Genomic DNA, 15,699 nt, shown 5'->3' on the forward strand with positions numbered 1-15,699 from the left:
AGATTTTTTTTTTCTTTTGCATAGAAATCCATTTTGGTCTGCTCTTCAAATGACTATGACTTCAAATCACTACATTTTTTTTTCTTACAATATTTTTTTTATATAGGTTTATAAGTAACCCCTAAAGACTAATACTACTGATGTATTTTCCAAACAACAACTTTGTATTTGGAGAAAAATACAACTGATTACCTATAGGAAAAACTTTTCTCTTTTGTTCTTTTTTTTTTTTTTTTTTTTTTTTTTTACAAAATTTGTTTTCCCACCTTTTTTTATGTTTTAAGTAAGTTTAAAAAAATGAAGAAGAAAAAAATCCTGACATAAAGGATCATAATTCATGCACAAACGGGTTAAAATGCAGTTGTAGAAAAACCTTATTAATTTGTAGATTTTTTTTTCTCTTACTTGTAAATGAATTCAGAAATCTATTAAGCTGTTAAAGTTATTGTATTATTTAGATTGCAAACACCCAGAGAATCCTCCCTGAGTGTTTCCTCCATGTGTCAAACACTGGGTCACACAGCCTGTTTATCCACTAAAACTTCCAAGGTTGTGTCACGGTCAAATGACTACCAAAAGTTGATTGACCTTATGACATTTTGCTAGGCTCTTAACCGTTTAGCATCAGTAGCAGCAATTTGTGCTCATTCACATCACGAGGGTCCTCGAGCCTTCAGCTACAAGCAGCGTCGCTGCAGCTCTTTGATCGGCTGAGCATGACTTTTCATGGTTAGAATATGCAGATTGTCTTTCTTCCATTCTCTCTCGCTTCAAATAAAAGATATCTCCCCTGGTTCGAAGCCCGGTGCATGTTCCAAACGCTGGGCCGTCGAAGAAAATCACTTATGGCTGGCTTTCCAGTTGAACTGTTATGACTAAAAGAAATGAAGAGGTTGGGAGGAGGAGGGATATGAAGAGTGAGGGGTGGTGGTGGCGGCGGTAGAGGGGGTGTTGAAATGGGGCCTGTGTGCGTGCATGCGTGGGTGTGTGTGTGTGTGTGTTGGGGGGGGTGTCCTTTTGATCTTTTTAGGGCAGCAGAAAGGGAGTGGGTGGGGCGGGGGGCTTTGCCTGAACTGGCAAACACATTTAGCTGGTAATTGTTTGGATCAGACTGACAGTCAGTCTTGGAAATGCATGGACAAACAAAAGTTTACAGCTCCAATTGGAAAAGTCAACAGGTCCCACATAAGGCTTGTACATAAACAATGAAATTGTGGCAGAGAAGCTTGGCTTTGATCAGCTGTTTGCATTTCAATTATCCAGCCCCGCTTTGACCGCTGGCTTTTGTTAACTCTGCTGAATTGTTTCTTCGATTTAATGAGCTCTTCTTGTCATTTCTGATAGCTGATCCGTCCGTCTTTTCTGACCTGTAACCAGTGTACGTGATTTATCCTCAGAGGCGTATTTCTTTGTAAAGCAATTGCTTTCTTGTCGTATGTTAAAACAACAGAGAAGTACATTTTTGTGGTGTGTGTTTTTTTCTGGATTAGACACAAAATGAAGGCAGGAAAGATCAAAGGAAAAAAAAAAAAACGGCACTCTCAGAATTAAAAGTAAATTTTATTTGAAATAGTGCGTTAAATTGTTTATTCTGACATTCTGTTGATCATCTAATTGGTTAATATTTGCTGTAAGGCAGGATTTTTTTTCACATTAAACATCTCAATCATTACAGTCTGGAAACTCTTCACTTCCATGACAGTCTAGTTAGCACCAACTAGCGCTGATGTTTGCGTCTTCATCCATGTTGTACATGAAACCCACATGTCTTCAGTCATTTTTGGTTCCTTGTGTTATCTTGGATTCTCATTTTAAACTTTGGCAATCGTGTCAAATCCGTTTCTGTTCAAAGGCTCCATACCGGGAGAATTAAAATAAACCCAGATGAGAATCAATACTGATCAAAATTGGAAGCACTTTCTACAGGAAGGACCAGCTTTGGAGTAATGACTGATTGTCACAATGTTTTAAGTGAATTTGATTAAAGATGTAAAAAGCTATGTTTTTACTTTTGTAGCTGTATTTTAAACTTTCTCTGACCTCCCCCCTTTTTATGTAGTCATAAATCACACATATAAATGTTGAATTTAGTATTTATAAAAACTTTGTTTCTCATTTTTTTTAAAAAATAAACTAAGTGAATTTAATATCATCCATTAATGGTTTATTTATGACTACAAAGTTGTTTTGCCTTGATGCAGTGAAGATACAGGTTATGATTCATTCATCATTTTGCACAGGTAAAAACACATTTAATGTGCTAAGTTAAAATAGAAATAAAACTGATTTTAAAACTTAGTTGAAAACATTTCCTTTCATTTGTATTCATCAGAACTCATTTAATTTCTTTCAACATAAATAATAATAATATTAATAATAAATTATATTTATAATTCCCCTTTATATCGCAAACTGAAATCACAAAGGGCAAATAACTGATGGCCTCTGAGCTGATGGGGTTTTCTGTTGTCATATTTGCCACATAAATTTGAGCTGAGCAGCGTTCGTTTGTATTTCTTGCTCCTCTTTCATGCTGAAAACCAATAAAAACACGTTGAACAGAAAACAGCAAAGAATAAATGACCAGAAATATCACAATCAGAGAATCCCAAGTCTTTAATAAGGACCAAACAATGGTTCCCCGTTCACGCCCTCACGTTTCTGAGTGCTTCAAAGTGAACCACGAGTTGCCGAAAGCTGGAAGAAGTGCTTTTTTGATGAGGGCGGCTTCTGTGTCAGTGTGAGGCATTCAGGGCCGGTTTAGGGAGCCAGGGTCGCGTTCTCTGGTCACCGCTGCTATTCTGCAGCCTCCGCAGGGGAGGTCGAAGGTGGGGGGTTAAATTGCTCCGTACGCAAATGAAGAAGGTAGCTCTGTTTGTTTATTTGGGGTTAAGTACGACGGTTGGGGATCAATAAAATGGATGAAAGCTAGTTTACACCCAGTTTTCAGCACCAGAATTGCTCCACATTTGCATGGCAGCATTGGCGACACAGAAGGTGTGATTTTTCCCACAACTCAGTTCTTCTCTGAGGCTGACTTTACTTACACTTACTGACACTGTGGGGGCCGTTATGGCTACAGTGGCCCTATTTAGGGCCACCTGATTTTACACTCAAGCTGTCTGCAAATCTGGTTTCCGAACCCACGCCTTTAAACGTGCGCTTCATCCAAAACTCTGCCTTTTATTTCAGACTCTATCAACCTGGTTATTGTTTCTGTATTTTCCCTTACATGTCGGCAGTCGTTAAATTCCCAAAACACTGACATGGATCTGGTCTCAGTGGAAAATCCCCTAGTTAATCCAATGTGGAAGGACTTAAGTGGATTAATGTCAAGTGTTGTCAAGACTGTTTGATTTAGAGCTTTTAGCTGGGAAGGCCTGTGATAGTTGACAGGTTTACTTCACTCTTCCCTAGAAAGTAAAGTTGTATTGTTATAAATACACTTAAAAACAAACACAAAAAACACAGCAAAATTGTAAGATTAAATGAGCAACAACGTTCAACTCAAATCAACTTTTTTCACCTGTAAAAAAATAAAAAAAATTAAAATCAAACACAGAAGATATTTAACTATGTTCAGCTCCTTGACTTAAATTTGCCTCTCAAAGGGATCGGCAATGCAACTTCAGCATTCCTGTGTTGCACTGTAGATTTCAGATTATATATTATATCTGAAATTTGTCATGTTGTGAGGGTGAGATGGATCCATGCAGACAAAACATCACCAGGTGAATCCTGTGAGAAGCTTTAATAATAAATGAAAAGACATGTAACTAAGCCAAGGGCAACGGAACAATCCAGCAATAAATAAATAAAACAAAGCAGTGAAGTGAGCATAAATACTTTGGGGCTGTAGGTAGCGACATGGACCCCATTATAGAAAGCGGGATAAGTGAAAATTTATTAGTTCTGGGATAAATATGAGGATTTCCTCCACCTGTCAGGTGAGACACTCGGGTTCAATCTCCAGCAAGCGGTCTTGATCAAACATATTTACATGTATTAATGCTTGAATGTCAATGTTTATATTGAAAACCTCCTTAAGACTATTGAGCAGAGGTGAATCCAGGAAGTTTTTAAAGAGGGCTAAGAGGGGCCCAGCGATGATCTTGGGGTGTTACATCAAGATAATGTTTGAAGTGTAAAATATGCAAGCGATAGAGATCGCCACAACGCCCTCAAATAGATACAAAACTGAGCCATCCGAGTAAATTGTTTCAAAAATGTCCTGCATGAGACACTTTCCACAGAGCTCAAAAGTTTTCTGTGTGTCTGTGAATGACTTTTTACTACACTTAAACAAGTCTAATCATTTTTACTGTGAAAGAGTTGCTTTGAGTAGCTATAACAGAGTACAAACCAAATCTAAAGACACTTGTGAAAAAAAAAATAAGGCCAGGTGTCCCACTAAAGCTTTAGGGACTAAAAACAGTTTCACTAAGCAATGTGGTATAAAGCTAATGTTTGAAATTGCTGTGTGGTTCTTTATGGTGATGATGAGCTTAATTTGGCTCTTAATGCTGAACTGGTTCGCCACATCTGCTCTGAAGCGTCTGAGGCTTTAATTGTAGCCTTGAAATCTGAAGGTTGCATGTTTGATTCCAGCTTCCTCTTGTCACATGTTAATACAGCCGCTGCACGTAATTTTTTACAAAAGTATGCTTTGTACGTGTTTGCTAAAACTGCCGCTGTGTGATGAAAGTACAGTATGAGACAGATAATTCATAAAAAATATCAAGCTCCTCTACCTCCTCCCAGTGCTACTACTGCTGTCTGAAGAAATGCACAGCTCCTGGTCAAAAACAACCAATCATAAACCAGGAGGAACGTCTTGGACATTGTCAGTCTCGCTCATGTGAAAGTGGCGAAGAAACATCGTACCATTCTAGGAAAACTTTAACTTTCCTGAGCTCTTGTGGTTGTGGTGAATCAGGATAGAAAGGTGGAGGATGTGAGCAGTGTGTACGCCAGGGTGATTGATGCGCCATAAGACCCTCCTGCTGGCTCTGAGTAGTTGATTCTGATGGAGTATTGCATTTGTGCAAATAACCATAGGGGGAAACCAGAGGAGCTCAATTTTTTTTCACAGATTGTCTATATTATACTGCCACGATATAGTAATGATTTCAACAAATTCATAAAAAACATATTTTTATAAAAGCTATATACTGCGGCTTTATCCCCAAGTTGCCCACTAATCTGTGTAATGGTGTGTGTGCATGTTCGTGAGCCTGAATGGGTGAATGTGGCTCTACTGTGAAGCGCTGTGAGTGGTCAGTCCAGGCACCACATACATTCAGTCCATTTACGGCTGTAAGTGCACATTCAGCAAGAAGGAATGCGCCAACTTGGAAGCAGGGCCTTGCTTTTATTATTCCAGTACATTGTGATGTAAAACTCAGTCTACTTTGGACAGAGACAATGGTCTTCCAGCAGTTTTCATGTCACGACAAGCTTACATGTCCCTGGGTTGTTCCATGACTAAGTTCCTGGCTAAGGAATTTAGTGACGTCAAGTTGAAAGCCGTTCTAAAATGTTCAGCGTCAAATATTAAAAGCTTTTGGTAAAGATATGTATGTTCTTCAACCCAAATTTATATTTATGACTCAATGCGTAGTCAAGAAAACACAAAATAAATTCATCTGCACCCAGTTTTCTATTTCCAAAGTAACAGATGCAGATGATGGAAACGACAAAAATGCATGAAGGTGATGCATGTCGAAACAGCTTTTGAGAATTTTTTTTACAATCTTATTAAAATTAGAAAACCAAGAAATCACATTTGCTCAAGTATTCACAGCCTTTGTACAATCATCTGTTCATCCACCTTTGGCAGACGTTGCAGCCTCCAGTCTTTTTGGCCATGATGTCACAAGCTCAGCTCACCTATCTTTAGGTAGTTTCACCCATTCTGTCTTTTGCAGTTCTCCTCGAGCTCAATCAGGTTGGATGGGAGAGGACCATGCACTGCCATGTTCAGATGCTGAATCACATTCAAGTCTGAACTTCAGCTAGGCCACTTCAGGACATTCACAGAACCGTTCTAAAGTCACTCCTTTTAGAGCAAGGCTATGTGCTTTGGATTGTAGTCCTGCTACAAAATTAGCTATCGCCCAAGTCTAAAGCTAAGCACTTTAATCGAGGATGTCTCTGTAAACTGCTCCATTCATATTTTTCACTATTTTGACTAGTCTTCCAGTTCTTGCTGGTACAAAACACCTGGATAGCATGATGCTGCCACCACCATGCTTCTCTGTAGGGAATGGTGTTGGCCTGGTAATGAGCCATAACCCCTGGCATTCACACTAAAGATGTTGATCTTTGTCTCCTCATGCTGGATCTCTGACAGTATGAGGATAGATTGTTGGGTTTTCCCGACACCCTCTCCTCTAGGCACTCCTGCCCTGATCTCTGCCCTGATCGTTTAACTTAGACAGCTGGCTAGCCCTAGGAAGAGTCCTGCTGGTTCCAAACTTCTTCCAGTAATGAACGATAGAGGCCACTGAACTCCTAAGGACCAAACTGAGGAAACCCAGGGGATTGCAAGGAGTCATTGACTTGCATCATTTGCACCTCCTGCACAAGCGTGTAGCAACAGTGGACAGCCACCTGCAGTGTGTCATTGACTTCGGAGCAATTCTCCACACTGAGCATGCAATGCAGTGAGAGCAGAAAGGGAAACTCCCCTTTACATTGAGAAACTCACAGTGACAAACAGCTCAGTGTGAGTGTCCTTTCGCCACTGGCCATGACTGACTGTGGGTTTGAGAAGACAAGGCATACACATGGTTGATCTGGATAAGGCAATGAAGAGTGTTTTTTTTTTTTTTTTTACATGATCACAAGGAAAATGCCAAAAAAAACAAACAACAAAAAACAAGTCAAAACATTATAGGGCAGTGGTTGAAAGACAGGCTACAGTTGATGATGTTCCAGTAGTTACTGATCAAACACACATCTAAAAACTAGCTTTATAGTCCTGATGTAAAGGAAGTGTTTCAGCATTTTTGTAGTTTACTGAAAGTCAGTTTCAGATTAGTCTAGTTCTAGCTGGGACAGAGTGTAACATGCATTAACCTGAAAACTGAGAGATGATAGCAGGTTATAGCTCTAGTGTTAATTTACACCTGCAGACTAGTCCATGTATGAGCTAGTGGTCAGGGAATGGTAGAACACATACTCTGAATCTTCATATTTGGTTCAGATTCTGGGGATGCAGAGGATACTTGAACTATTAGACCCGAGTTAAGGATCTGTTGTGATTGTATTAACAAACAATAATAGCAGATCCTTAATGTATTTTGGTGCTACGTCTGTGGTGAGGACTGGAAGACATCGAAGCGGTTGGTCAATCAGGAGGCTATTTGTTGAGTAACAAAAACTACATCAATGTTTACTTTAGGTAATTATTGATATTTATAAGAATAGCAATAAATTATCGATGGAGTAACAAACAAAAAGAAAACATTCTTCTTATTATTGCCTTCCTTCTACAGCCATGATGTTCATGTCCAGACAACCTTTCAACCATGTGAAGAGGATGAAGACAATTTTGTGCTGCTGTCTTGACACATTTCATTGTTGCGGCACACTGCTCAGACCGAGGATAAAGTTGATTTTTTTTTCTTTTAAATACTTTCATTGAGGTTGTGCTCGAAGGACAGAAACGTGGGCCAGCCGCTGATTTGTGAAGATTTTCACATACGAGTCCCAAGCAAGCATGTATCAAACAAGAGTTTAATGTCAGTGTCCTAATGTACATTTATTACACCTCTTAAATAAATATTCCATCTTTAAAATTATTATGCACATCCTCAAATAAAAATATATTTATATATGTATAAAAACAGACATAAAGAGTGAAACAAGAACCCATAAGGTGAGGGGGCAAAATGGGGTAAAACACATTTTGTACATGAGTCACTACAATCAGATCAGGAAACCTGTTAATATAAATTATAGCTGCCACATCGTCCCATAATATGCTATGAGCGCTCCGTTTGCTTAAACGAATCCAGTAAAGATGAAGCGTCTGGCACACAGCCTAAACACCAAAGTGTCCCCCCCCCCCTGTGCTGTTGCTGCCTGCGCTCTGCAGTGCCGTGTCTCACAGTGTGTCCGTAAACTCAGCGTTTCCTGGCAGTGCGGCCGCTCAGGGTCCTTCAAGTCTCCTTGAGCGGCAGGCGAATGTCCCAAAAAAAAAAAGAAAACGTCTCCTCTAGTTAAAATGATACGCAACAAATCAAAATAACACACTCTACAAAGATGCAGAAAAAAAGACAAATGACGGGGTCGAGGAAAAGAAATTCTCAGCGCTAAAGAAAAAAGTCTGGAGTACAAAAATAGATTTTTATATGTATGTTTTCTTATTCTTTTATGTCCATGAACTTCCTTTGTTCACTTGAGAACATTTGAAAATAAGCTACGAGTTAGGATACAGTATGAAAAAATATCTAAAGGTTCATTTTGGAGAGGGACTCATAATGTTTTGGTACTTGAGTCAATATTTAAGTTCTGTTGTCCTCCCTTTTTTGTTTCCGGGCCTTTCTATTCCACCTCAGCGCTGTAAAGAGTACCGCGTGCGTTTAGTCCTTTGACTGAAAGGGTAGTGGATGAAGTCAAAAGGCCGATGTTGACCTGGATGGGTGGGCTGCTGCCCCTTCGGCAACCTCTTCATGAAATGCACCTCACGCTGGTGCTGGCGTGTCCTAGAGCCCCTGCGTGGCTGTCCGTGGCGAGTGAAGGCCATGTACCAGCCATCGTACCGGGCGTTCCTCAGGGCTGTGTAGTTGTTTTCCAAGACAATCTCGGTGAAGATGCAGTTGCAGCCCTGTCCGTTTTCCTGCAGGAAAGTCATTTACAAAATCCTTGACTAAGATTTGCAGATGGAAACAACAGGTATATAAAGGCGACACCTGGACATGCTAACTCACATGCACATGAAAACACACACAGGGAGCAGATGCTACAGTCATTACAGATCAGAGTGATGGGTACTGTCAGCAAGCAACAACTCTTTACCCGCCTTAAGTGTACCTCTACAAAGCTTTTAAGGTAGATGCAGGTTCTCCTCCCAAAAGGCCTTTATTAACATGAAATGTCAGGTTTACTCCCAGTTTTATCTACTGTTGTGTTTGTGGGTAAATCTTGCCACCACTGATAAAATCCAACATATCACAGCCATGCTCTGATGCTGATTTTGAATACACTCCAGACCTACAGAACAGTTCAGAGATGGTTAAAGCAGGTGTCCCCCAGAAAACTTGTAAGCCCGGTGGTTGGGCGCCAGGGCAATCATTCATCCAGCAGCCCGTTGTGTTTTTGAGTTAAAAAATGTTTAAAATTGACAGGAAATTTGAAAATATCACTTGATAATTATGTTATTCAAAGATTGGAAGATTAACACCAGAACACCAACTACAACATCTTAAAAAATGCAAAGATTAAAAAAAAAAAAATAACGTAAATAAATAAGCAATGCTTAGCCTGGTGGCCCGCCAGGCTTATAATACACTGAGGGAAACCCTGGTTAAAGTTTGAATGATGTGGCATCTTCAGTCACTGACATGAGCCGTCATGTACAACTAAAACATACAGTAAGGTGATGTAAATCTGCTCCGCTCTGGCCTACTGTAACAACCACCCACCTTTATGGGCAAAGGGTGCTTTAAAAATAGCCAAGATGAACCCACAAACATACATCCGTCCCAAACTGCATGTTCATTCTTTGTGTCTTTTGCTCATGCGTGCATGCACACACACAGGCACACGCACACACACACACACACCAAGTCCAGAGTCTACTGTGACTGTGACTCGGGGCAGATGGTGTTTGAGGCAGGGTGCTGGGTGGGTGGAGGGTGAGTGGGAAAAGGTGGGGGAATCTGTTTATTAGCCCGTCGCAGTGAGAGTAAGGTGCTGGCATAAACCTCAGCTTTCTGACACACACCAACAGAGCATCGTGTGCCGATCCCAAACTAAACTCCAATATGGACACTCGAATGCTTGAACTGCAATCTGAATCTGTCCCATGTTTGCCTCTCGATGCTTTCATTAGGGATCCGCCGGGTGAATACTTTGACATAAAGGTATACTGTGTTCAGTGTTTAGACTTTTGGACTAAAAATTATTTGAATTATAAAAATAATACATTTTATTCATAGTGCCCCTCAAAGGCCTGTCATGTTTCCTCTAATTGAAGGGGAACCCTGAAGGCCAGGGGAGTAGTTGACACCAATAAAAAAGGAGTGACCCCTACTACAACAAGAACAAAGGAGGGGGTCAATTAAAGTAAAGCACACTACCTTCTGCAGGCCATCATTTAACTGTATACCTGTTACTTGTCCCTTGGATCTTAAGCAGTTCACCATCGTGGCATGTTAACCCTGTTCATTCAGGTTATCCTGCCCAAGGCAACCCTAACCTTTTTCATTTCTCTAGTCCAAGCAGTTCGATATCGACTCTCATCTAAACATTCAGAGGTTTCAGAGCCGCAGCGAGCCATCGGCTTGTTCTCCGTGCTTCAGCTGGGTGGCCAGCCTCTTGTCCTCACCTTGCCAATGAGCTTCCCCTTTTTGTTCATGCAGATGTAGAGGCCCGTCTCGGCTCCCTTGATGCGAACTCGACTTCCAAACGTGTCGGTCTCTACAATGAGCTTCGCTGAGGGAGACGAGAAAGATCAGTTTGTTTAGAAAGCGATGCATTAAAGGTTTCAGCAAGCCTACTTTGAATTTTCTCTGAAAAATTCAACATAATGCAGATCAATGAGTCCTATGCTGAAAGAAAGAAAAACGTACATGAACGACAACAACCGCTTGAGAGGATTTCAAGACCTGCACAAACATACCCAACACACACACACACACACACACACACACACACACACACACACACACACACACACACACACACACACACACACACACACACACACACGCACACACACACACACACACACACACACACATTGTGTAAAACCTATGGGAGCATTCCTGGAGATTTATGCAAGCTGAAATTCCCACAAAATGATAAAACCATGTGCATGTTGATTCTTTGAAAGCTGAAGAGACAATTCTAGCAGCGGGTTAGGAGTCGCTCAGAATCCCTGAATCGCCTGCCTCACTCATAAACCTTCACATTTATCTCCATAGCATGACAAGATTCTAACAGGCATAAAGTCAAGACTTTTTGGAACAAAAAACAACATCTTGTATCCTGCCTCAGTTTCATATTATTCCGCATATCCACAGCTTGTTTTCCAGATGTTTCACAGATCACACCTACTCCGAGACTTTAGATAAAACTATCAGCTAGAAACCAAAGTGAGGATTGTCATGGCCGACCCACTTAAATACGAGTTCCAGCTGAGGTCAGAACCAGCAGTTAGAGCAGAGCACAGTATTGACCAACAAAACCAAAATGTTGGAGACAAGGTCTCCATCACACTTCCTGCTGCTTAACACAAAATGACATCCAGCAACCAGACGGGTTTGTACGGAGACCTCTGAATTAAAAGGAACACCAAGTACACTGCTAACCTCTGCATTTCTTGAGCCATGCGGATTTCAGCGTGCAACAACACTGCCCGGCCTGCTTCAAGAAGCGAGGGTGAAAGGTGGGGGTGCAGAGGGAAGATAAGCTATGCAGGAAATGTTCAGGAGGCAGAACATCTAATGGCTCTTCCAGACATACAGAATCTCTGCAGATCACCTTCTAGCACCAAAGATAACCTGCGGGGGATATTTCAGAATGTCTCCCTCCACCTGGGTAGTTAATGGCTTGTGTACCTTTAGGTTGTTGAATGATGAACCAAAAATAAACTTTGATTGAAAAAGGTGTCAGAAGGCTTCTCAATTCTTTCATGCACACATGTTCTGTACTGACTCAAAGTACACACACATAGAGATCTGGAAAAAAAAAAAAGACACCACTGCACTGAACCCCACTGGAAATCTCATAGTTATTCCACCAGATATTGATTTCTAAACTCTTTCTGAGTTAAAACATTAGCATTGTTGTTTCTAAATCAATATGAACACTGCAACTTTTTTGTTATTTTGAAAATTTTTCATTTTCTGCAAATGAATACAAAATTTATATACACAAAAAATAATTACATATATATAGATATCTATATTACATAGATATAGATACCTATATCTATCTAGATATCTATCTATCTATATATCTAATAGATAGATAGATAGATAGATAGATAGATAGATAGATAGATAGATAGATAGATAGATAGATAGATAGATAGATAGATAGATAGATAGATAGATAGATAGATAGATAGATAGATAGATAGATAGATAGATAGATAGATAGATAGATAGATAGATAGATAGATAGATAGATAGATAGATAGATAGATAGATAGAAACCAGTAACAAGAACCGGTGTTCATACCGTGCGCATCTCCGTCTTCGGCCATGGCGTTGATCTTCTTGTTGGGCAGGACCTGCACATGCTTGCCGCTGGTCCGGCTGTACAGCTGGTAGATCCGGATCAGCCTGCGGCTCACCCGGTCCGTCACCTTGCTCTGCTCGCTTACATGCTGCGTGAAATTAGGCGGGGACTGATTGGTTACCTGTCAGAAATTAAGACGGCATCACAATTATCAGTGCTTGCTTCTCTTTTTTTATGCAATTGCTACCTAGGCCATTTTAGTATTTGATTCATATATATTTTAAAAAACTGTTGAAAAACATTCTAGGAATTTTAACAGATCCAATTATGTACGATTAGAATCAGGACTTTGCGCATATTTCAACGAAATGTTATATGTAATGAGAAAAAACAACTTGTTTTGTCTTTCTTTCTTTCTTTCTTTCTTTCTTTCTTTCTTTCTTTCTTTCTTTGCTTTTGACAAGCTGCTATGACAACTTCCAAAAGAGCGTCCGCCAGATGACGGTGACCGCGTCCAAAGGGACGGACTTTGTGATTACAGGTTGTGCGTAAGGAGAATGTCCGCCTCAGCGTACACACACACACACACACACACACCCCCACACACCCGCACACACACACACACACACACACACACACACACACACACACACACACACACACACACACACACACACACACAGAGAGAGAGAGAGAGAGAGTAAGAGAGAGAAAAACACTTTTTTGAATCAATTTTGGATTATTCGGGTGAAAACACACTGAATCGGTACTTTGGTTTACTAGGCCTATAAATATGAATTTATCCAAATTAAGTATAAAATCACACACTGCCAGATGCCTTTTTTTTCACTAAATAATTTCCTCCTGCCCGATGGGCCGCCAGGCGTCTGCCAGGGCCGGCGTGATCCCCGCTGTCCGCCGTGGGAGCCGTCAGATAGTGTTTCATCACATAATGTTATGGTGCACCATTACTGCATCATATCTGAATGGCTTTTGCAATAAATAAATAAATAAATAAATAAATAAAATGAAATAAAATAAAATAAATCCTAGTTTGGCGGCCACGTTAAAATTTTTAGACAATGTACATACCTGAGCATAGAAGCAGAACACAAACAGGTGCAGAAATCTACAAAAAAGAAAGCGGAGAGTTGGTTATTTCATTCAGGCATGTGATGTTTCAGCGGATACAGGAGAGACGGAGGGAAGCTCTCACAGATAGCGGAGTCTGGATGGGACGGCCCGCATGATGGATGAATGGATGGATGGATGGAGGTGGACAGACCCTCCGGGATTTTTTTTTTTTTTTTTTTTTTTTTACTGGCAGGTGTCCGTTTGGGCTCGCAGAAGTCAAAGCTCTTCCAAGGCTTCCAGTCGAGTCGACAAGTCCAACAGATTACAGTGAAATCCTCCAAAGGTCAGCGGTACTGACAGCGCGGCTCACGCTCGACCATTGCATTTCCCCCCAACCCCCCAGCAAATTAAGAGAGGAAATTGCAACGATTAAAAAAAAAAAAAAAAAAAAAAAGATCACTGATGAGAGTAAAACTGATGACTTGAGTCACGGCTGAAGAAAGTCTAAGTGCACTTGCAGAAGAAGAAAGAAGTAGTTTTGGATGAAGCGCTGCAGAGCTCCTCCGCGCTGTCAGAAAGCTCCTCCAGGACCGCGTCCTCATCTGCGGCCTTCAGGTGAGTGTGAGCCCGCCGCTGAGTGCTCGCCCACCGACCTCTGTCTCGTCAGTGTTGCCGCTGTGATTGGATGCTTCCCCTGCTCCTGTAACTGCTGCTGCTGCTGCGCTCTGTGGCAGGACTGAAGGCTGGAAGCTCCGCGTTTCCTTTCTCTGCTCCCATCCCACACCGCACTCACACACCCAGAAGGCTCTGCTAAGAACAAGCCCCTTTTTTTCTTTCCTGCAAAACAAAAGCGGATACCCTTATCTACCCCCGTCGTCCCTCTTCACTCCCCTCCTCTCCTCTCTCCTCTCATCCCCCCCCTCCTCCCCCCGTCTTTATTATCTCCCCTTTACCTGGGGAGCTGTCCGGAGCAGAAAGAAGCGAGGAGGAGCCTGGCCTGCTCCGGTCCAACACGACCCAGGGTCTGGTCTTAATGACGGTGTGTCCGGTTCTGGAAGCAGCAACTGTCATTAAGAGGCAAAGGTGGTTTCATGACCCCGCAAACCGTCGTGTCCCGACCCGGCCACCCACCCCTTGTCTTCCTCCCGCAGCCCCAACACTTCTTCTTCTTCCTCCTCCAGGGTTGCGCGGTCCTGAATCTGCTCGTCTTGTGTATTGGCACCTCAAAGCGAGAGACATTAAAAGGATTACAGGTGATTAGCGTTATTGACCCCAACCCTCACCGCCGTGCAATAAATAAATAAATTCATTAATTAATGAATGGATAAATTATCACTCGCACTTCAAAGTCTGCAGAAATCACTTGAAAGCCCTGAATAATTACAAAGTAATTCTGCTCTAACCCAGAAGAATCACACACATTCATTATCGTTAATTAATCCTTAATTACCCAAAAGTAACGGATCATTGTGGTTTTAGGATTTATTGATTTTTTTTTTGACCCATTCCAGCCTCAGCAGACAGAGAAACTCTCGCCGAATAAACAACCTCGTCCAGAGTGATGAATGAGGATAATAGAACGAACCTTTTCCATCCTCGCATAATTACATCACACTGCATGTTCATGCAGGGGAGGAGTGAAGGCTGATCTGAAGGCTCACAAGAACATCCAGGTCGGCTTAACAAGCATAATAACATTAGCTATCGGCTGTAATCGCTTCGGCTGTGATTCTAGTTTTTAACAAGTCAAAAAGTGGAGGAAATCTGATGCGCTGACCGCTCAGAGTCGTCCTTCCCCTGTCAACCACCAGTGGGCGCTCTGGTGAAAGTGATCAGGTCTTTGTCAGAGTCACCAGAGCAGTGTATGGCATTCCTACTCCACTGTGTTCAGGATCAGACCTCGTGAGGTTTCCCACAATGGAGTTAATTGATCTCAATATCCCCATGGCAACCTTCTCATATGGTCTGTTTAGCGAGTACAGTCTCGGTTCAACATCAGCTGTAGAAACTACTCAACAGCAACTTTATACCTGTTACTACAGTCACATTGCATTGTCTCCACATGATGACAGTGATACAGTATGATCTGATTCAATGTTAGATTCTTGATTAATATGGGTTGTTGCTATGTTGCTGTACGTTGCTTTAAGATCTGGTTCTGGTTCTCTGAATGGCCCTCAAGCTAACGGTAGCATCCTATAAAGATAAACT

At 41.4% G+C, this 15,699-nt stretch overlaps 1 protein-coding gene across 1 annotated transcript; it reads right to left on the minus strand.

Moving 5' to 3' along the window:
- Positions 1-7,415: 7,415 nt before the first annotated feature.
- On the minus strand, positions 7,416-15,386 carry fgf8a (fibroblast growth factor 8a). The gene is made up of 5 exons (XM_088013159.1): positions 15,074-15,386; positions 13,507-13,543; positions 12,415-12,595; positions 10,556-10,662; positions 7,416-8,845 (listed from the first exon to the last, which is right to left on the minus strand). The coding sequence occupies exons 1-5, from the start codon at positions 15,184-15,186 to the stop codon at positions 8,561-8,563; spliced, it is 723 nt and encodes a 240-aa protein (XP_087869285.1). The 5' UTR covers positions 15,187-15,386; the 3' UTR covers positions 7,416-8,560.
- Between the last annotated feature and the right edge of the window lie 313 nt (positions 15,387-15,699).

This window comes from Poecilia mexicana, unplaced genomic scaffold (genome assembly GCF_051168715.1).
Source record: "Poecilia mexicana isolate PSO_F unplaced genomic scaffold, ASM5116871v1 scaffold_15, whole genome shotgun sequence".
NCBI classification, from domain to species: domain Eukaryota; kingdom Metazoa; phylum Chordata; class Actinopteri; order Cyprinodontiformes; family Poeciliidae; genus Poecilia; species Poecilia mexicana.

Excerpts from the sequence above, each read along its gene's own strand:
- fgf8a (XM_088013159.1), bottom strand. The coding sequence starts at position 15,186 with ATGTTATTATGCTTGTTAAGCCGACCTGGATGTTCTTGTGAGCCTTCA. Across the intron at positions 10,663-12,414 it reads CGAAGACGGAGATGCGCACG|CGAAGCTCATTGTAGAGACC; the intron begins GTATGAACACCG and ends CGTCTCCCTCAG. Across the intron at positions 8,846-10,555 it reads AGGGGAAGCTCATTGGCAAG|GAAAACGGACAGGGCTGCAA; the intron begins GTGAGGACAAGA and ends ACTTTCCTGCAG.